Source organism: Fistularia commersonii, chromosome 13 (assembly GCF_037954325.1).
Source record: "Fistularia commersonii isolate RoL2024-O1a breed Wild chromosome 13, RoL_Fcom_v1.0, whole genome shotgun sequence".
Taxonomy (NCBI): Eukaryota; Metazoa; Chordata; class Actinopteri; order Syngnathiformes; family Fistulariidae; genus Fistularia; species Fistularia commersonii.
This window is the reverse complement of record NC_141296.1, coordinates 15164191-15187588: the sequence shown is the minus strand read 5'-3', so window position 1 is coordinate 15187588 and position 23398 is coordinate 15164191. Positions and strand designations below refer to the sequence as shown.

Below are 23398 nucleotides of genomic sequence, written 5' to 3'. Positions count from 1 at the left end.
ATCTTCGGTGACTGAACTGCACTTTTTGTGAGTTGCTTTGGATAAATGTGTCTGCCAAATGACTGTAATGTAATGTAATGTAAATTCTACCGGTGAAAACTGACTGCGTCGAACCTCACCTCCAGCCCAAGGTGCAACAACCTCGGCGCCGGTTATCCAAGGAAACAATTCAGCAACCCAGGAGCCATTATTCGCTGAGACTAGGCAGGCGATCGATGACTTGTACTGCCGGAACTGTGGGTGTTTTGAGATGGGTCAGAATCGCCAGTTGTGGAAACTCCTGGATAAGTTTGCGGATATTTTCGCAGCTAGAGATGAGGACTGTACCCGAACCAATTTAGTTGACACTGGAGGGGCGCATCTAATTCATCTGCGCCCCTGATGCCTACCATTCACCAAGCGAGCTGCAGCTAAAGGGAAGATAAAGTAGATGTTTGAGGCTGAGATTATTGGGCCCTCAACCAGCCCCTGGGCGGCCCTGGTGGTTCTCGTCGAGTACTGGCGTTTTTGTGTGGACTACTGTTTATTGAACAAAGTCACCCTCAAGGATTCTTATCCACTGCCACAGGTGGATGATGCTCTGGACTACATAGCAGAGTTCCAGGGGGCCTTGGAACTGTACCTATTCCTGTGAGAGACATCTATTTTTGGACCATGTGGCGAGTGCAGCTGGAGCAGTCACTGACCCAGCGAAGAAAGCAGCTGTAAGAGACTGGCCTGTTCCCCAAAGTGTTGGTGAGTTGCAGAGTTTCTTGGGCCTGGCCTCCTACTACCGTCGGTATGTTAAGGACTTTGCTACCATTGCCGACCCCCTGCACAGGTAAACCCAGAAGGGGAGGGTGTCTCTGTGGGGTGAGGGCTGTGCCCATGTGTTCTTCCAGTTGAAATTGGCACTTATCAGAGTCCCTATTTTGGCTTTTCCTGACCTGTGAGTAGGTCATTGTGTACTTTAGCCGTTCACTCAGCCATCTTGAGAGGAACTACTGCTTAACTCGTCGGGAGCTTTTGGCTGTGGTTCTGGCACTCTGCCGCTTCCACCCATATCTTTATGGTCAAAAGTTCATCCTACGCACTAACCATGCTTCCCTAACATGGCTACTTAATTTTAGAGAATCAGAAGGCCAACTGGCTAAGTGGCTGGAGGCTTTACAGGACAATGATTTTGACATTCGCCATTCGGGGGGGGTGTGTCACTAAAATACTAATGCAGATGCCGATAGTTACCATACTGGGGGAGTGCACCCTCAGGCTAACTGTTAGCACTGAGAGACATCCCTTGGGTTTCCACTATTTGTGGTCTGTAAAATTAAAGTCATCTTCTGGAGCAATGTATCCCTGACTCTGATTGTTGCTTTGCTAAACCCCAGCTCTCCACAATGTCCTTTAAACCTGCGGCTGGATTGGAGTGATTCTAACATATATCAGAATCCAATCATATTTAACATATTTCAGCACTAGTAGCCAAGGACTGTCTTCAAAGAACACAGAAGATAATCCACTTTTTCGAGAAGGGGCAGGGGCTCAAAACATCAGCCAGAGGGAGAGATATTCACTGTTAACAGCTGGATGCGACTGGAACTTAAGAGTGGACCTTGATCAGCAGCTCATGTTCCCGCAAGAGATAACCACGACCTCTCTGAGACCAGCTGTCATCCTGTGGTCCTCCGCAGACAAAACAATGATTCTGGCAGAGCTCACACTCGCTTGGGAGGGAGGAATTGACCACTGCTCTAGGTGGTCAGAAAGAGCTTCAGGATGAATGGAAAACTACAACTAATATTATCAGGAAGACAGGTAGGAGATTACTTGGTGTGTCGGCTGGAAGGTAAGTAGATAGGGAAACTTGGAGTTGGAATGAGGAAGTGCAGGAGTATATACAGAGAAAGCTGTTAGCAAAGAAAAAGTGGGACACTGAGAGGACTGAAGAGACCAGACAGGAGTACAGGGAGATACAGCATAAGGTAAACATAGAGGGAGCAAAGGCAAAACAAAGGGCGTACAATGACTTGTTCACTCAGTTGGACAGTAAGGAGGGAGAGAATGATTTATAAAGGATGTGCCTCTCAGCTGTGTGGGATCTTCACACACCTCTTTAACCTAAGCCTAATCCAGGTGGTTGTCCCTGACTGGGGGAAAACCTCATGTCTGGTCCCAGTGCCCAAGAAGAAGAATCCCAGCACACACAGCGACTACAGACCAGTAGCCCTGACATCACACGTCATGAAGTCGCTGGAGAGGCTCATCCTGAGGCAACTTCGTAATGTTGGGCGGACCTTCGCTGGACCCCCTGTAGTTCGCTTACCAGCCCCGGATTGGAATGGAAGACGCCATCATCTTCCTGCTGCACAGAGTATACTCCCACCTTGAGGAGGCAGGAAGCATTGTGAGAGTCATGTTCTTTGACTTCTCCAGTGCTTTCAACACCATTCGACCTACCCTGCTGAACAGGAAGCTTATGGACATGCAGGTAGATGCTCCACTCGCGGCCTGGATCAACAACTACCTCACAGGTCGGCCGCAGTAGGTAAGGCTGGGGAACATCACGTTGGACACCATTGTGAGCAGCACGGGGGTGCCACAGGGGACGGTCCTGTCTCCCTTCCTGTTCACGCTCTACACCTCAGACTTCAGGTTCTCCTTGCAGTCCTGCCACCTGCAGAAATTCTCAGATGACTCTGCCATCGTTGGCTGCATCAACGGAGGCCAGGAGGAGGAGTACAGGAGCGTGGTGGATAGGTTTGTGGAGTGGTGTGGACTGAACCACCTGCAGCTCAATGTGTCTAAGACAAAGGAGCTGGTGGTGGATTTCAGGAATCAAAGGACCCACCTGAATCCGGTCACCATCAGGGGTACTGAAGTGGACATTGTGGACACCTATAAATACCTGGGTGTCCACTTGGACAATAAACTGAACTGGACCTTTAACACCAATGCCATCATCAAGAAGGGTCAGAGCCATCTGTTCTTCCTCAGGAGGCTCAGATCTTTCAACGTCTGCAGGACCATGCTGCAGATGTTTTACCACTCGGTGGTGTCCAGCGCCATCTTCTACGCTGTTGTGTGCTGGGGCAGCAGGCTCAAGAAAGCTGGCACCAACAGACTCAACAAGCTCATCAGGAGAGCTGGGTCTGTCCTGGGAGTAGAGCTGGAGTCTGTTGTGCAGGTTTCAGAGAGGAGGATGATGAGGAAGCTCCTCAGCATCATGGACAACATCCATCACCCCCTGCATGCGACGTTGATGTCCTGTCAGAGCTCTTTCAGTCGTAGACTGATACCACCAAGGAGCTCCACTGAACGCCACCAAGGAGGTCTTTCCTACCTGAGGCTATCAGACTTTTTAATTCCTCTTCCCTCAGCTGCAGGGAATCTTCAATCTTTGTAGTTACAGTTAACAGTTAAGACAATTCATATTTCATTGTATTTCTTATTCTTCCTCCTTTCTACTATTATCTATTACAGTTATGTTTTTTACTTGAAACTAGCACAACAATTTCCTTCGGGATAAATAAAGTTGTTCTCATCTCATCTCTCATCTCATACTGGTTGGCAAATCAGAGAGATAGAGATGTAGAGGATGTACAGCAGGTCCAGGTGATGAAGGACAGAGAGGGAAATGCATTTACAGATGCTAGAAGAATGATGGGAGGATGGAAAGAGTACTTTGAAGAGCTGATGAACGAGGAAAATTTAAAAAGGGAGGGAAGGGTAGAACAGGTGAGCTTCATGCCTAGAGAGTAATGCAGATGCAGTATTTGCTTTGAGAATGTTGGTAGAGAAGTACAGAGGTCAGAGAGAGCTACAGTGCGCTTTTGTCAACATAGAAAAAGCATACAACAGGGTGCTGAGAGAGGAACTCTCTGGTATTGTATGAGGAAGTCTGGAGTGGCAGAGAAGTATGTTAGACAGATGCAGGTCATGAATGCTAGCTGAGACAGTGGTGAGGTGTGCTGTAGTTTTAACTGAGAAAGTTAAGGTGGAGGTGGGACTTTATCAGGGATAAGCTCTGAACCCCGTCTCATTTGCAGTGGTGATGGACAGGCGCACAGATGAAGTTAGACAGGAATCTCCATGGACCATGATGTTAGCAGATGGTGGCATGGCACAGCAGGTTAGAGCGGTCGTCCTTGGAATTGAAAATTCCTGGTTCCTTTCCTGGCTCCTTCTAGCCTGTCAAAGTCTTGTTGAGCAAGACACTGAACCCCTAACTGCTCCCCTAGCGCTGTTTATGGTTCATCCATGATGGGTTAAATGCATTGCTCAAATATCACTGATGTTGTGCTCTATGTGTAACTGTACTCATCTTGTCATCTGTAGTGAGACAAGTTGAGGAAAATCTTGAGAGGTGAGGGTAGGAATGAAGGTTAGTCGCTGCAAGAGTCCAGAGCAATAGACTATGGATAACAAAGAAACAAAAAAAAGGGAAGAAATGGGTTTGAGGACGGGTTGGAATGGGTGGAGAAAAGTGTCAGGGGTATTATGTGATAGAAGCCAGAATGAAAGGAAAGGTGTACAAGACAGTGGTGAGACCAGTGATGTTGTCTAATCTAGAAACAGTGACACTGACAAAAAGACAGGAGGCAGAGCTGGAGTTTGCAGAGATGAAGCTGTTGAGGGAGTGATGAGGATGGATAGGACCAGGAATGAGACCATCACAGGACCACAGAGAGGTCAGCAAAGCCAGACTGAGATGAGATGGTTTGGTCATGTACAGAGAAGGGAAAGGAAATATATTGGTGGATGGATGCTGGGATTGGAGCTGCCAGGCAGGAGGTCTTGAGGAAGACCAAAGTAAAGATTTATGGATGTAGTGATAGAGGATATGAAGTTAGTTGGTGTGAGTTAGATGGAGAGGGTTGATTTGTTGTGGTGACCACTGAAGGGAATAGCCGAAAGGAAAAGAGGAAAACTTGCCTCAATTAGTGATAGTGAATATACTGGTTGAAGAATGCTGAGATGGGAGCTGCCAAGCAGAGGTCCAAATAGAAGACAAAAGAGAGGATACATGGCCATCGTGAACGTTCAGCGGCCCTGTCTGTTCAGGACACTCTGGAATTGTCGGTCACGAATCCTGTCTTGGAGGACTCGTTTGTGCCATTCTCAGCCCTCTCAGAAAAGACACTCAGTTGCAAAAGCAGCATCAGGGTGCCCGGTGGACATTGATGTGGTCATGACGTAATTGGTGTCATCTTTTTTTTGTGGCGCTGGGTTAACCGAAGACCAGGATGAATGGGTTGGAACTCAAGAGGACGAAAAGGGCAATGGGTGGGAATCGGGCCATGGTGTTTCCCTATCTGCTCATTCAAACTTCTGAATCTGTTGCATAGTCAGTCTAACGCAGGGGTGGGCAAACTACAGCCTGCGGGTTGGCCCGCCAAAGACTGGTACAGAATTCATGTATTGACTGGGGTCAATGTATGCGGGAGCTCAAACAGGAGATTACTTCGATTTTGGAGCTACTTGAGAAAACTTGAGAATTTCCCCGAGCTGAATGACACAGGCTTTGTGATTTAGCCTTTACTGGGAACATCCTGACACACATGAAAGGGCTGGACGTGAAGCTACAAGGGAAAAAACGGTTTGTGCATGAAATGCAAGCAAACGTCATACTCTTCAAAACCAAACTGGTTTTATTTTCAAAGCAAATGTCAGATCTGTCTGATATCTACTATTGACAAATGATTTTTTTTTTTAATGTATCGTATCTTGTGCTGACCCGGCACATCTGTCAAATCTTAAAAGTCAACGCGGCCCCTGAGCCAAAAAGTTTGCCCACCCCTGGTCTAATGGATGTGCAGCTCGAAGCTTCCTGCTACACATTTACAAAATAAAACCTCTAAAAACATGCACACAATCTGGTGGAAAAAAATTACACAACCTAATCTGAAATGGAGTCCACTTTTAGCCGTCCATTTATCCTTTTCGACTCGGATGAAGAACAGTCATGCAGATTAAAAAAAAAAAAAAAAAAGTTTTTATTAATAGTATATAAACATAAATGTTGTAAGTGAATACAGGGCAAGAAAGATCTGAAAATCTGGAGGTGATTATCAGCAAGACCTTGGTGCATAATCCCCCCCCCCAACATTTCAAGAAAATGATTTCTAAATTAACTTCACAGACAAGGGTGTTGTGTTCCTGGTGTTTACCCCAATTCCCAGAATCCCAATAAAAAAAAGATTTGTTATTAATACTTTGTTCTACTCATATCTGAAACATCATTACTTATAAAAGATATGAGTTTAGAGAAGATCTTTTCTTGCTTGGTTCTTCTGATTACACATCTTTGATGGCATGAACAGCTTATTGACCAGTTACTAAGGCATAAACAGAATCTTTTTATTTGAATACAAATGAAATGTAATTAATTTCAGGGATAAAAATCAAACCTGTCTGAATGTGGTGGGTGGGCGGGGGGGAGGGGAGGGCTGACATGCAGACAGGATTTTGTTGTACAAGGAAAATGTATTGGATCTATATTCCAGAGTGCGACTGCGGGAAAAAAACAAACAAAAAAAACAAATGCGAGTGTCCCATTGCAATTTACAGAAAAAAGACAACCAAATCTGTATTTAAACTAAGTATTTTAGAAAATTAAAAAAAATCGGATTAAAAAAAATACAAAAAAAGAGACTTCAAAATTAGCTTCTAGAAGCTAACATCTGTACCCATAGATAAAAGATTTTCAGTAGAGTAATAACAAAAAAACTATGGATGGTTTTTCCTGTCTTTTCAAATTTCATAAAGAGCACCAGAACAAAACAATTTAATAACCTTTCTTATCAACATTTTTTTAATCTAGTTCGAAGATTTTCTCAGACAGAGCCATATAAGGCTCTTTCAAAATAAGATGCCTACAAGCAACTAGGAAAGAACAGGCAGCTTGACATCACTGGGTTCTTTGAATCCACACTGATTTCTGTATATTTAAAAAACAAACAAAAAAAAACAACAAAAAAAAAAAAAACACAGGATGAAATCTGGGGTTCGAGAGTGAGGCCCCCACCTCACGGCTTCCAAAGCTTTAGGAGCCCATCTTCACTGTACGTGCCAATTAGGTTCTGGTGGGGGTGGTGGGCGATGCCGATCACATCCTTCTCGTGTACCTGAAGGGGGAAGAAGGTGATAGTATGAAAGGACAAGAATACAAGGCACTGGTGAGACCAGTATGGTTTAGAGCAGGGGTGTCAAACTCATTTTGGTCCGGGGGCCACAACTGGCCTATTCTGATGTCAAAGGGGCCAGACCATTAAAAGTGTAATTACCTAGAAGTAACACTAAGTCCAAATTTTTCCTGTGTTTCAGTGAAAAGGAGAACAGGTGCTGTACTTTCCGCACTATAAGGCGCACTTACTTGTTTTGGGAGTGAACGGAGTTGTCAGAACGTTGGTTTGTATTCTATGAATAAAGTTTGACTGACTTATCTAACTGTTTTGTTGAAATTCCCTTTAGCACAGCTCCATTTAGTGGTTGCATAACGCAACCCCAGCCACTACTGTAGCTTGTATTGTATGCACCTTATAATGCGGTGCACCTTGTATATTAATTTTCTTTTTAAATAGGCCATTCATTGAAGGTGCGCCTTATAATCCGGTGCACCTTGTGGTGCGCAAAATACGGTAAGTGCAATTTCAACAACACTATGCCTCCGATCTGTCTTCTCAGTTCTCTGTGCATTTTGTTGTATTTGATTTGATTTCAGGCAGGGGGCCACAAAATATTGTTGCAAGGGCCGCGAGTCGGAGACCCCAGGTTTAGCGACAGTAGCACTGAGGAAAATACAGAGCTGGAGGTAGCCGAGATGAAAATGCTGACGTTTTATTTGGGAGCGACGAGGATGGTTAGGGCAGGGGTACTCAATATGTCGATCGGGATCTACCAGTCGATTGAAAAAGGTAATACTGGTAGATTGCGTGACATTAAAAAAATAAATTAATAAAGACGTCAGCCTATCATCCATCCCATCACTTGAAACTGAGGTCACTGCACATGCACAAACAGCGCAAAGTGCAGCAAAACTAACAATCTAGTCCAATTTTTAGCTCTCAGTTTTTTCTCTTAAACTTAAGACAGGGTATAAATGAGTGGGGGAGCTGGACCAAGTAAGAAGACAAAAACTTATCACTTACATACAGAATGGCAGGAGGATTCTTTTTTTTTTGACAATGACATTTTCAAAGTGCGTTTGCCTCATTTGACAGTCTAACAGCGCAATACCAAAGAAGGGTAATATGTAGCAGCATTTTCTGACTGTTCATGGAAAATACAACGCAGATATCCCTCCGAAAGGTGAGCTGAGAATGAGGAAGGTAAAGGAACTAAAATCCTAGTTGTCCTAGTTGACAACAGTCACTTTTCACACAACATACTTCAAAAGTGAAACCGCAACGGAAGCATCATTCTGGATGAGTCACGCCACCGTTAATAAGGCTGGCCGTAAGCAGCTACTATCCGGACTATACATCCCTGGCTGATTTAATTCAGTGCAAGTCACCAGAGTGAACTTGGGTAATGACAAAAAATGTACATAATTATTTTGTGTTGTCCAATATTGGCTCATGCGGTTAATCAAGGTACATCAACATACATTGTATATATAAAGAATGTTTTGCATTTTGACTTGGGTCATTTTATAAGCAGCTCGCATGCTGAAAAAGTGTGAGCACCCCTGGGTTAGGTTCAGGAGTGAGTATCAGAGGGATAACACATGTTAGATCTTTGGAGATAAGGCCAGAGAAGCTGGGATCGGTCATGTACAGAGGGATAATAAATATATTGTTAGAAAGATGCTGGGATTGGAATTGCGAATAGTGAAAGAGGACATGAAGTAAGCTGGCGTGAGAGAAGAGGATGCAGAGAATAGGGTGAGATAGAGGAGGCTGATTCACTGTGGCAACCCCTGAAGGGAATAGCTGAAAAAAAAAGAGGTTGACATTATGTCATTGGAAATCGGGAGGTCTAAAAAATGTGATCACTTTTTTTTTTTTTCGCCCGTTCTTTTCCATACAAAGAGCCTCATTTTGATTTCAATTGCCTTGTGTCTTTAAGTCCTCTGATGGTTCACCAACGCCTTGTGAGTGTTTGTGTACAGTCCCACCCACCGTCAGCGTTCTCTCCAGCTTGCCGGTAACAGTGCTAAAGCAGTAGAGTACGAAGTCCTCCCCAACACAGTAGATCCACTCGCCGCGGGGTGACAGTGTGCAGCAGACGAAGTCTCCACCTTCCCTCTTACCAGAGCTAAAGCTCCTCACGATCTGTGTTGTTACATGATTATTACTGCAGTGTACATGGATAAAATTTTAAGACCTGATACTGATTGAGGGCACTTGATTGTGGCTGATAATCAAAAATAATAATTTTTGTCTGACCTGGCCCTGCATATTCATGATGACCACCGTATTGGAGCGGTTACACACAACAAAGTGCTCAGGGTTTTTCGGCAGGAGGATGACATTGTTGACTGTGATGTCCGTCCCGGCCGACGTGCCTAGGGGCTTGAAGGTGTTACTGCACTCAGTGGTCTTCACGTTCCACACCTGGGGGACACACATCCACAATGTTGGGTGGGTGGGCTATTCTCAGCATAGACGGAGGCGTCTAGAGTGGTGGCCATGGTCACCTTCACTGTGCCATCAGAGGAGGCGCTGATGATGTGGTGGCCATCAGGTGTGAATGTGGCCTCGTTGACAAAGGATGAATGGCCACGGAACTCCTTCAAGGTTTTGCCTGACTTGAGCCCATGGACCCTGTCGGAGACAGACTTTTACTCATCCACACAATAAAGGTCTAGAATCCGAAGTGTAAGGATTTATCCAATATGACTTGGCTCTACAGATGAGGCAAAACAACTTTTCTAAGTGTTATTCTTTATTTTGGTGTGATTTGTTTGTTTTTCCATTTCCAAAACCATTTCCAAAATGATAATAGCTCATTTACCTTTCAGGAAAAAATTCTCATTTTTAGTCTTTTCTTGTCAGTTTTCACAACATGTCTTGCTCTTTTTCAGATCACGAGTTCTGTTGTGTTCATAAAATTTTATTACCAGTTCTACAACAGCTGACGTCAGACTTTCTGATAATTTCTTGCAAACTTTCCTTAACCTCGGACAATTCCATCTCCAATTCGGGCGCTGTTTGGCCGTAGCAAGGATGACTAACCTGATGGTCTGGTCGAAGGAGGCACTTAGCAGCTGACTGCTATCTTTACAGAAGCTGACGCATGTTACTCCTTTACTGTGAGCACGCTCAAACCGCCGCAGACACTGACCGCTCTGAATTTTCCACACCTACAAGCACATAGACAGCAGACTGACACACAGACACATACACACAGTCTAATGTGTGTCCTTATCTTTAAAAAAAGAAAAGGTTCTCACTGTTTAGCAAGCCCTCTGATTTGTCGCTGTACCTAACCCAACAAAAGGCCAGGATCCTCACCTTGATCTTCCCGTCCTGAGCACCAGTCGCAAGCATTTCTGTGTCTCGGCTGAAGCACATGCATAGCACAGCATCGTCCATCATCATGAAGTTGTCCTGGGCCTGGTACTTCAGGTCCTGGGGGAAGAGATGCACCACCCTGTCTGTCAGTTTGCATAAGCCAGCGCCAATAGGCAAAATATTCACAGGGCACTCCGGGAAATAAAATGACATCAAACAGGAACAAATACTTGCTAATTTGACATTATTACTTTATTTTTTTAGGCATGAGTTATCCAAATGGCGGACATTTTGGCTGCATTGAACCATGAGTACTTATTTGTACTTTATTAATCCCTCATGATGAAATTCTTTCTCTGCATTTCACCCATCATGGATGAGCCATGAGCAGCTGGCTGCTGTCCTTCAACGCCAGCAGTTAGGGGTTCAGTGCCTTGCTTAACAACACTTCGAAACACTAGGAGGAGCCAAGAATGTTTAGTTCCAAGGATGATCCCTCTACCTCTAGCGCCACCCTGCCACTCAGCAGTGGCCAGGGAGCAGTGAGGTATTAAAAGCTTGCCCAATATTACTTCAACAGGTTATGAGGAGCTCAGGAATCTAACAAGGAATGTTCGGTTCGAAGACAACTGCTCTGGCCACCTTAACCATCCTAATAAGCCGAATATAGTTGGAACATAATCCAACTCTTTTCCTGCAAAACTGTCTGTGTGAGGATACCATTTACCTTTCTTATTTTGCCAGTGGTGAAGTTCCAAACCTCAATGAAGCCGTCAACGGACCCGGTGACCAGGTACTGGCCATCGGGAGAGAATCTGGAACATTCCACGTGGGATTTCTGTCCAAACTGTAAAGCAGAATGAGAGAAAATGTATTGCGACAGTCTTTGCAGAGGCAAAGTAAACCAGAGTTGGTACCTTTATGTGTCGGGTGAGCTGCGTGGGAAAACGCTCCTCCTCCACATCTTTGACAGCCGCTTTGCCTCTGAACAAGTCAATTGTCATCCCAGGAGGAAGGAGACCTTGATGCTGCTGCCACTTCAGGGACTGATGCAGAGTGCCATGCACAATTTAGCAAACAAGGTTCAAACTGTTAGCTTATGATCCTGAGGCAAAACTTCCACTCACCTGTGCTAGTAGAGCCATGAGACGAGACGGTGGCACCACGCTGACCTCCCCCGCAAGGGCTTGTGCAATGGCTGCCCGCCGCTTCTCCTTGCTGCTGCCATCTGGGTAGGCCTGGAGGGAAAGGGTGAACAGCCGCACACATCAAATCAAAGCATAACACTTTCGAACACATTTTCATTGATCCTGATTTTGAGGCCAGAAAAACTAATGCTTCAACTGATTTTGAACGGCATCATCAGAAAAAAAACAAACAAAAAAACAGTTTAAGTCAAATCAGAAATATTTACAGTTGGTAAGACTTGTTAAGTTTTCTTTCTATGTTTGGTGTAACATTTGAAGGCAGACATGGGTGTTCACATGTTTATTGGTGTTTAGGTTAAACAAGACTTGAGAAAACAAATGATTCTTCATTTAGCATCAAACATGTTCTCTCCTATGACAAAGACTTTCTCTTTTCATTTTTAATGCAACTGATGAAGTCTGGTTATAGAGAATTACAAGACGCAGATACAGCATTTGCTCACTTCTCTGGGGTCGAAGTAGGAGCGAGCCAGCAGGTTCTCTAGGTGGATGTATCTCTCTGGCTGGGTCTGTTTCAGCATGATCATGGGGTCTGTCTGTCTGAGGAGGGAACGGGCTGCACCAAGCTCTCTTAGCTCAATCAACTCCAGCACCACCTGCGCGTGAAAAGATATAGACAGTCAGGCCAGATACACACAACAGAGAGGAATAGGATTTCATCAAAATCTCATATTTAAAAGCTTCGACTAAACCTCAGTCATGCTGATAATTCAGACACCACTTCCCCTGGTGAGGTCAAACCTTTGGTTTACTTAGAAAATTGATGGTGAATAAGTAAAAAACGAGATATAATGATACCAACTGGGAAGGAGGGGGCTAAACCTCAATGACAAACAAACACCAACCTGTTCATAAAGGTCAATCAAAGTTTTATCGGGGAGCTTCAAGGACTGGATGGCTTGGAGGACCGTGTCCCAGTGACCGCTGTTGATGTCCGCCACGAAGCTCTCTATGCTGTCTACCGTGTTCAGGGACACGGTAGTCTCTTCCTGGAGGGTCGCTAGGGTCCGATGCAGGTTGTTCTCCTTCAGGTACTGCATTATCAGACGGATCACGCTGTTGGAACAGTGGTAAACGTTAACCGTGAGCGAAGAGCATCGCCGTTCACGATTAGACTTATTACAGACCAGCTTAACGATATTGCTCCATTTGTTTGTCCATGATTCAAGCTTTACATGCGACTTTTCAAGTCATAGATGCGCTTAAAAACCCAGCCTTTACGATAGTTCGTGGATGCTAGCAGCTACTATTAGCCGCTCCTTCATTTGCGTTAATTCCAGCAAATGAGCTCATTCTTACTAACTATATGAACAGAAGCCGAATAAAAGAATGGACAGACAGAGAAGTTAAATAATGAGATAATGACAACATTCTATTTAATATTTTTTCGTATTTGGCTACGCTTGTGAGAGAATATGATCGCAGTTTACTTTAGCTCGGTTAGCTAGCATTGAAGCTGTGGATGACACGGACTCGATGGCACAAAATGTGTTTAAAAATGCAATAAGGTGGCGTTTCATTTTTCAATAATGTTGAAATCAAAGATCGGTAACTGCAGTACTTACTCTGCGGATTCAATTTCCAGAGACATAACTCTTTCTGTTGAAAAGTACAGTAACGAAATATACTTGTTCTTTTGTAGAAACACGGCACTATCACGAACTAGGAAGTACAAAGGAAATTCCGGGAATTTCAAAATAAAGTGTTGATCTGGGGAAGGAGAATTGCGTCACGATAAGCCATGTAACTACTTCGGACGTTGTAATGAAGCCGCACAGAAAACTGCACTCACTGATCAACGAAGATTCGTATGGAAGCATATAAGGATAATATAATTCAAATTAGAATGCATTAGCAGAGAACTTCTTTATTCTTAAGAATGGGGCACATAATAAAATTAATGATATGTAAATAAAAACTGCATTTTTAGTTTCTTCTATCAGTCGGCTCATTCTGTGACTTAATCCAAATTAAAAAGTAAACGCCATTCAATGTAACATTTTTAACTTACATCCCAGAAAATTGTTATCAAATTTCCATTAGAAATGTCAAATTTGAAAATTTAAATGCTTTTGCAGAAATGCTCTTTAATTTTCAGAATGTGGCTGGATATTTTGACATCAAACCCAAGAATATGAAGTGGTGTGAGAGAGGAGGATACGGAGAATAGGGTTGGATGTAGAAAGTTGATTTGCTGGTGCGACCCTGAATGGAAAAGCCAAAAGGAAAAGAAGAAGAATTAAATGAATGATAAGACATCCAAACTGCATTTTATTTTTCACCTCTAGGTCACTATCAAAGCATATAATTATCATAACACAAATGCTTCCGTAGATTTGAGAAGGGTGGGTTACATCCATTTCAGAAGTATTATTTTTTCTAAATGTCCAATTCCTTCAAATTAGCATTTTTTTAACTTGACATGCCACATTGAATTTGCTCCTGTTTTCATTTTGGTTTGCATACCCATGCACTTGAAGGAATATGTGTGTGTGTGTGTGTGTGTGTGTGTGTGTGTGTGTGTGTGTGTGTGTGTGTGTGTGTGTGTCGGTCGTCACAAAGACATCAGTCTTCAGTGATTGAAATATTACACAATTTGATTCGACTTAGTGATGAAAAATATACATTACATGATATAAACAGATGACAGAGAATGAGAGGGAGAAGGAATGACAGAGAGAGAGAGAAAGAGAGGGCAATACCTGTTGATTAGTCTGTATATAATTGCATTTAGTTCCATCATGAGTCAACATTATTGATATGCTGTATATTGTGGTGAGCTGGGGTTTTGCAAAGTAGCAACCGGAGTCAAGGATAAACCTGTCTTTGGATGATAGCTTAAATTTACCAGACCATAAACAGTGGAAACCCAGGGGGGTGTCTCTCTCAGTGCTAACAGTTAGCCTGTGGTTGCACTCCTGCATTATGGTAACTAACGGTGCAGTTTAGTATCACACATGTGACACACGAAAACATGGCAATATGTGTGTGAGTTTTCACTGACTGTGTAGCGGATACAAAGGGCCGTGGTCTCTCACCCCATGGGAGTGGGGTCGGGGCATGTGGTTAAGCCAGGTATATATAGATGATCCCGGATGTTCAAGTTCTTGTTGTATTTTGTTGGTGTTTCAAATTAAAGGATCGAACTCCTCTACACCACCGCCATTATTTCATTGTTTAAACACCACATTGGTAACCCCGAACTGGGTATGTCTGACTCAGATGAAACTTGCGAAGCTACCTCATCTACGGCACCCCATCCTGCTCAGCTGGACCCGACCGTCATGGCTGTCTGGCTGCCGGAGTTTTTGCAGAGTGCCTTGGCTCCTAGGTTCCAACATGCAGAGGCAATTTGCCAACTGCGGGGAATTTTGTCAGAGGATGCCGGGTATTTTTTGGTCATCGCGGCGCTGGACCAACAGACCACGAAACGGGCCATGGAGCTGTTGCGCAACCCTCCGTGGTGTGGCAGGTATGCTGCGTTAAAGGAGTTCCTACTCCAGAAGTACGGGCTGTCCGCTACAGAGCGGGTGGACAGGCTACTTTCCATGTTTGGCTTGAGATGGGTCTACCGTGGATCTTATGGAGAACATGTTGTCGCTGCTGGGATCCGATGAAGACGGGTTCCTTTTTCCACATGTTTTTCTGCGTCAACTGCCGGCTCCTGTGCACGCAATCCTGGCCAACTCCCGATGTTTAGCCGCCGGTGACTACCGTGGCTTGGCGGAGGAGGCTGACCACATCTTGCTAACTTCTAGAACATTCGCTGTCCAGAGTGCGACTCCGCAGCCCTTGTGGATGACACGTGAAGAGGAGGACGCAACCGTCGTAGACGAGCGGGGATCGCAGACGAGCCTGATTCCACTGACAAGGGAGGACATGCGGGCCAGAGGCAGCGGACTGCCATTGAGTGCTGCGAACAGGTCCACCATAGACACCTTTGGTTCACGGTCGTTGTCAGTTTGCTTTGATGGCTGCCATTTTGAGTGGGAGTTTGTGATCGACACCATTACAACCCCCATTATCGGCACAGACTTTCTGTGTGCCAATGGCCTGTTAGTGGACGTCGCAAACTGCCGCCTTATTGACGCATTGTCTTTTGCCACCTATCCCTGCGAGACAGAGCGATTTGGGCCACGATGTGGCAGCTGGGGCTGTGGTCGAACAGTGGGTGGCAGATACCTTGAAGCCACTTGCCTTCTTTAGCCGCAAACTGAGGGACAGCGAACGCAAATACAGGATTTTTCGACAGGGAGCTGTTTGCCCTGTATCTGGCTTCGCAACACTTTTGTTTGCTTCTGGAGGGTCGCTCCTTCACGGCGCATGTGGATCACAAGCCGTTGACTTTCGCTATGTCGCGAGTTGCCGAGCCGTGGTCTGCCCGCCAGCAGCGACACCTTGCAGCTATTTCTGAGTTCACCACGGACATTAGGCATGTGGCTGGGAAGTTCAACCCTGTAGCAGATTGCTTGTTGCAGGTTCTTGTCTGTCCTGTGCATGTTCGGGATCAATTTTGAAGCTATGGCCGCCGACCAGCCCAGTGACACGGATGTCCTCGCCCTGCGGTCGTCGAGTACGGGTCTTGTGCTGGATGATGTGGCTGTTCAGGAAGGTAGCCCTGCCCTTCTCTTCTATGTCTGTACTGGCCGGCCCCTACCGGTGGTCCCTGAGGTTTGGCGGCGTCGGTTTTTCGACTCTTGGCACTCACTCTCACACCCGGGAGTCCGTGCATCAGTGAAACGTGCGCCAAGTTTGTCTGCCTGGCATTCGTAGGGATATGAAGGAGTGGGCTGCTGCATGGCTGGCATGCCAGCGTGCCAAGGTTCATTGGCATGTAAGAGCACCCCTTACGCCGTTCCCAATTCCGGCCAGGCGTTTTACCCACCGACCCACCTTCGTGGATAGGACTACTAGGTGGCCGGAGATGGTTCCGTTTTCCACCACAGCTGCGGACGTGTCTCGAGCATTTCTGTCTTCTTGGGTCGCCCTTTTTGGTACCCCATCAGATATTACTTCAGACAGGGGTCCGCAGTTCGTGTCGTCGCTCAGGTCAGCGTTGGCTGGCTCTTTGGGGACGACGGTGCACTGTACAACGGGGTACCACCCTCAGGATAATATCTTGTGCGAGCGAGTTCACAGGTCCCTGAAGGCGGCGTTGCGGGCCGCGCTCTCAGCCGCAGGTGGACCGTTTGCCGTGAGTCTTGCTAAGGTTACGCTCCGCTCCTAAGGATGACCTCGATGCCGCCCCAGCTGAGCTGGTGCTCGGTCAGCCATTACGTGTGCCAGGGGAGTTTTTGCCTGAGAGATCTGCTCCACTTTCCCGGCCATTTGCACCCCTAGGTTCGCATTTTCTGGGCCCGGTCCACCACTGTTTCCCGTGGTCTTTTGTGCCAGCGGAGCTCATGTCGGCTCGTTTCGTGTTCATGAGGCATGACGCTCACCGCTCGCCACTGCAACACCCATATGACGGGCCATTCCTGGTGCTTGAGGCAGGCACCAAGAGTTTTCTTTTCGACATGGGCGAGCATAGGGAGCGTGCCTAGCTAGATCAGTTGAAACCGACACACAGGGTGGTGAAGATGTGTCCCCTTTCCAGGTACACCACTGGGGCCGCCCCCGTCAGAGCCTGCAGCCATGCTTCTGCAAACCCAGTGTCCGGCGCCTCTTGTTGTCGTGCCCGAGGGACGTCGGAGCCGTTTTGGCAGACTCATCAGGACTCCCGTGCGGGGCTAGCTGTGTTTCCTGAGTCCCTTCTGGGTGTTCCAGGGGGGCTGTGTGGTGGACACAAAGGGGCATGGTCTCTCACCCCACGGGACTAACGGTCGGGGTGCGTGGTTAAACCGGGTATATACTGCTCAAAAAAATAAAGGGAACACTTGAACAACACAATGTAACTCCAAGTCAATCACACTTCTGTGAAATCATAGTGTCCACTCAGGAAGCAACACAGATTCATTTTGACTTGTTTTAAGGACATTACATCAAAGTTGGATCAGCCTGGAGTTTGTTTTTACACTTTAATTTTGAGTGTGATTCTTAATCCAGACCTCCATGGTTGATACAATTGATTTCCATTGATCATTTTTGTGTGATTTTGTTGTCAGCACATTCAACTGTGTAAAGAGCAAAGTACTTCATAAGAATATTTCATTCATTTAGATCTAGGATGTGTTTTTTAAGTGTTCCCTTTATTTTTTTGAGCAGTGTATATAGATGATCCCGGATGTTCAAGTACTTGTATTTTGTTGGTGTTTCAAATTAGAGGATCAAACTTCTCCACGCCTCCGCCATTATTTTATCGTTGAAAAACCACAACGCAACAATAATGGATATAAATGTTAGTGAATGGTCCGTCAGATGTTCAAAATGCATGAAACTTGACCTCACTGTGTGTGCAATCTGTCAATTAAAACCTAAAAACTGTCTGCAATGCTGCTTGTTCTGCCACGTCCACCACCTGGCATGCAGCACACATTCTGCTCAACACACCTGCGATTACTTAGCACATATGTTGGACCACAGTGGCAGAGTCAACAAAGGAGCTTGGTGGTTGGAAAGGACGAGAAGATATACAGACATATCTAAAACATAATCAAGCAGCTACTTGTGTAGTTTACCAAAAAGTGATGATGTAAAAGATGATGTGGTAGATTCTGTTGACCTGGGGCATCAAGGGAAAGGGTCATTAATCTTTTTTAATTTTCCTTAATCGGGGGTCATTAAAATCATATTCTATCCCATCTCACACCCCGACTTTATGACCTTTTTGACTCTGGCCAAACTTGCATGACGGCTTAAACTCTAGTTAGGTGTGGTCCTTCTGAAATCATTATGTCAGAACAGGTGAGGCAGTTCAGATACTTCACTTGTCTTAAATTCGTTGTAAGCTTACAGTCAGTTTTCCATATTCCCTTGGCGCATATGAGCTGTTAACTTCAGGCTGAATTCAAGCTTCAAGCTGAGCATGTATGTTCCTTATCTATTACTCATATTTTGGGCATGTGTATGTTCATTGCACTTCAGCAAATTCTCAGAAATAAAACAAAAGTTGCCAAAATAAGAATGTTTTTGATTTTGGCTTTTTTGGAGGGCTGAACATTGATTCCACTGTTACCACTTGATCTCTGTGTAATGCATAACCCTTAGATCAGAAAGTATTAGCCGTTGGTTGGAAACCTAGTATGTCTGAGACCATTCCTTTATTATTGTGATGGAAAATAAACAACAAACAGATCACACTGTGTTGCTAAGTGTTGAGCTTATAGGTCTGCTATTTTCACAACTTATGTGAGACACTTTTGTGTGATTATGTGGGGAATAAATTCATTCATTCAAAAAGAAGTGGAAATACGTTGGAAAAAAAGTTGAAACATGGAGATAAAACGATTCTGCCCTACAGCAATCTCCGGGTTATTAATCTAAATTAATTTGTTAAAAGACTATACTTTAAATACTTTTTAAAACTAAAACTGTATGAAACAAGATTAGAATCTTTTTGACTTTTGTCAACTAGAACTGGACTAAAATGATCACATAAAGAAATGACAAAAGCATTACTAAAACTAATAAGCATTGATTGAACAGTGATTACTTTCATAAATGCAGCCTTAGAGGACCTGCGCCTGTGACAAGCCAGTGTCTGTGAGCTGGTCTCAAGCCCAGTAGAAAGCAGTGGGTGTGGTAGGAAGCACGTCGAGCATAAAACTTGTGCCAAAATTATATATGCTAATTGAGCTTATGACTTTTGTTGGATTTCTGGAAATCTGATTTGTTGGAGTGCCGCTGGACATGTAGGTGTGTGCAAAAAGAGAGAAGTGTGTTGTGATTTTGTACTGGCTGCTGAGCATGTGCAGAGTATGATTGAGTTCAAGGTTTGTCCTTATTACTGACTACACCATAACTTCTATATGGGATTGGTTGAGGCCTGGGTTAACAATGATCACAAATGGTGCAGATAACCTACAGGAACCCAGTGGAAATTGGGCTTCTGTGAGTCCAAGAAAGCGGGGAGGAAAATGTGTTTGGAAGCAGAGACAAGAGGAAATGCAAGAGTTTGGAACTGAAAATAGGGACTTTAATTATTTGGATGATGACAAGAAAAGTTAGACAGTTGGTTGAAATGACACAGAGAAGAAAGGTGGATATACTGTGTATCAGGGAGACCAGGAGGAAAGGTTGTGAGGCTCGAAGCTCAAGAGCAGGTTTTAAGTTATACTATCATGGTATTGATAGGAAGAGAAATAGAGTAGGAGTTATTCAGGAATGTTCTGGAGATGAGAAAGTGCCAGATAGAGTGATGAGTCTGAAACCAGAAATCCAAGGTCTTCATGTTGATAGTGGCTATGTCCCGCAGGCATATCTATGCATAGATATGATATGCCCCACAGGCATATCAAATCTTACATTATAACAGGGAGGATATGAATGAAGATATGAAAATAATTTATTGATCCCAAAGTGGAGAAATTCCAGTATTACAGCAGCAAATGGCACGATGCAGGAGAGAGGTTGGACAAACAAACAACAATATTTACAAGAACACTTATAACAGGGATTTACCCATATTAAAATAATAGCACACAGTGAAAATATTGCACAAAGTAGTGCATCTGAGGGAATAAGTAGGAAATAAAAAAACACCAGATTATTGAGTGTTGTTATACACTCTGATGGCTGGCAAGAATGTCCTGCAGGAGCACTTCTTCCTGCATTTATGGTGTAAACTTATGCTGAAGGAGATGCATAGGTTCTCTGCGGTGTTGTGCAGGAGGTGGGAGGTGTTGCCTTAGATAAGGGGTGCTCACATTTTTTCAGCATTTGAGCTACTTATAAAATGACCAAGTCAAAATGATCTACCCACAACAAAAATGCAAAACCTTCTTTATATGTACAATGTTGTTGATGTACCTTGCATAACTGCATGAGCCAATATTGTACAACACCAAATAATTATGTACATTTTTGTCATCACCCAAGTTCACTCTGATGACTTGCTCTGAATTGAACCAGCCAGGGATGCATAGTCCGGACAGTAGCTGCTTACGGCCAGCCTTATTAACGTGACGCGACAAGCCCGGAACGATGCTTCGGTCGCGGCTTTCACTTTTGAAGTATGTTGTGTGAAAAGTGACTGCTGTCGGATAACTGGGATTTTAGTTCCATCACCTTTCTCTTTCTTAGCTCACTTTTATCTATGTCGTATTTTCCATGAACAGTCCAAAAAAGCTGCTCCACATCACCCATCTTTGGTATTGCAATGTCAGAATAGCAAATGAAGCAAACGCACCTTGAAAATGTAAATGTGAAAAAAAAATCCTCCTCCCTTTCCGTATGTAAGTGATAAGTTTTTGTCTTCTTACTTGGTCCAGCTCCCTCACTCATTTTATACCCTTTCTTAAGTTTAAGAGAAAAAACGAGGGCTAAATATTGGAGGTAACTTGCTAACTAGCTTGTTACTTTTGTTGCACTTTGCGCCATTGCTTGTGCATGTGCAGTGACCTCAGTGTCAGAAAAAAATCTGATGTCATCTGACTGGCTCCCCTGTATACCAATCAAGTGACGGGCTAAATGATAGGCTGACGTCTATTTTTTTAATGTCATGGGATCTACCAGTATTACCTTTCTGATCGACTGGTAGATCGCAATCAACGTATTGAGCACCCCTGCCTTGGATAGATGAGAGTCTGGTCGACATTCCTCTGTCCACCATTTCCTTGATGGAGTCTAGTGGGCAGCCCAAGACAGATCCAGCTTCCTTAATCAACATATTAGGTCTCTTTCTGTCTCTGTCCGTGATGCCACTTCCCCAACAAATGATGGCAGAAACTACTGCAGAAGCCACTACAGTGTCATAAAATGTCAAAAGTAACTCAGTGTCCTCAGCAAGTGGAGGCAACTCTTCCTGTACTGCACATTAGTATTGTCAGTCCAGTCTAGTTTGTTGTTAAAGTGAAGACCCAGGTACCTAAAACTACTTTCGCAATATTCAGGCCCTGGATGTTCACCAGTGTGGGAGGGGTAGGTTTTCAATTACAATCTCCTTGGTCTTGCTGGTATTCAGGAGCAGGTGATTCTGCTTGGACCAGCCACAAAGTTCAGGATGACCCACCAGTACCCTGCTCATTCCCCTCTGACAGACAGCTGGCAATACAAGATTCATTAGAGATTTTTTGCAAATGACAGAGGTTATAGTTGTTAGTGTAAGTCAAGGGAGTAGAGAGTGAATAGAAATTGAGAGAGCACCATCCCCTGTGCTGCCCCTGTGCTGCATACTAATACCTCTGACATACAACCATGCATCTTCACATACTGTGTTTTCTCAGTGAGGTAGTTGATGAGCCACATCACCAAATGTTGGTCCACACCAGCCTTCTCTGTCTTCACCTGCATCAGTTGTGGCTGGATGGTGTTAAAGTACTGAAGAAGTCAAAGAACATGTCTCTTACAAGGCTAGTGGTGTGGCTAAGGATGATCCTCTCCAAGGTTTTCATTAAGTGGGTCAGGGCTCGCTGGGACGGGAAGTTTTAGAAATTCAGTTCAATATGAGCCAGACCCAGGCTCAGGTTGAACATCTACAAATCACCACACTGAGCTTGTCTACACACTTCAGCATTCTGGAGCTGATGGCACTGGGGGCCTATGGCTTTTCTGGACCTTGTCCCCCCAGAACTCCCCCCATCACTTGGCCTATCGAAATTGAGAGGGGGTGAGGTGAGCTGAAGTGTGAAGGGCTGCTGCTGAAAGGAGATGACTTGCCATGTGAGGTGTGATGAGGTGAATGGGGGCTGGACAGAGTACAGAGTCAAATCTGTTGAAAAACAGGTTTCGCTTGATTGCCCAGTCCTTATCTCCAGAGGTGGCTTGACCATCCTTGCTTTTGCTGCGGCCCAAGTCAAGTTTCAGACCTCTCCACACCTCATGTGCATTGTTCCACTCCAGAAGTTGAGGAAGCTGACGACAGGTAACCACAGCAGTCCTTAAGTCTACAGTGAACAGCCGATTACAAAAAGCTCCTTACAACAGACACTTTCTCTCTCTGCTAGCATTACAACACAGTTACTGCACACACACCAGTGACTTTTACCAACTCTTGCCTCTTCACGTCTTTGTTCGTCTTCGCTTTTAAGCAAATTTTGATTTCTGTCTTCGCGGTTATCCTTCTTGTTCAAAATCAAATGAGAAGGGGTACAAAGATTACATGCTTTTTGCACAGTAAAGGGGAAAAATTTATTTTAAAAATAAAATAAAAAAATCAGATTTTCAACCTCAAGTCTCACACCATTTAATGGTGCGTCGGTCTTTTTTTCTGATTTTTTTCACATACTATTTTCGTGCATTTGCTAAGTCAAATGCACTTTTTAACAATTTATTTTTCATTTTGTTTGCTTCATGCAGATCAAAATTGGTTTTTAGGTCATTTCTTGATCTGTTTTTAAAACATTTTTTTCTTATTGGGGACTTTCGTGTTGACTGTCCTGTAAATTTCTGGTAATTAGTATATAATAATGGGTAACACCTTGATTTCTTTTCTGGCAAATTATCTTGTGGATTTAATACATTTTTAAAGGATTGTATTGTAAGTGCCTACAATACAGCCTCAGGGCGACACGGGCCAGTGTCTCCCTGAGCCAGCTTGGAGGGGGCACGGGTTAGTTTCTCCCTGAGCCAGTCCCAAGCCCGGATAAATGCAGAGGGTTGCGTCAGGAAGGGCATCTGGCGTAAAATTTTTGCCAAAACCAAATATGAAAATCAAACCTA

The 23398-nt window shown here is 44.5% G+C and overlaps 1 protein-coding gene across 1 annotated transcript; it reads right to left on the bottom strand.

Annotated features, from left to right (window-relative positions):
* Window positions 1-5948: 5948 nt before the first annotated feature.
* Window positions 5949-13338, bottom strand: smu1a (SMU1 DNA replication regulator and spliceosomal factor a). Its single transcript, XM_086158323.1, has 12 exons — window positions 13207-13338; window positions 12487-12697; window positions 12085-12237; window positions 11561-11671; window positions 11351-11479; window positions 11161-11280; window positions 10434-10550; window positions 10155-10282; window positions 9617-9743; window positions 9366-9533; window positions 9099-9251; window positions 5949-7103 (listed from the first exon to the last, which is right to left on the bottom strand). Exons 1-12 carry the CDS (start codon window positions 13230-13232, stop codon window positions 7005-7007), a joined length of 1542 nt encoding a protein of 513 aa, XP_086014449.1. The 5' UTR covers window positions 13233-13338; the 3' UTR covers window positions 5949-7004.
* Window positions 13339-23398: the final 10060 nt, after the last annotated feature.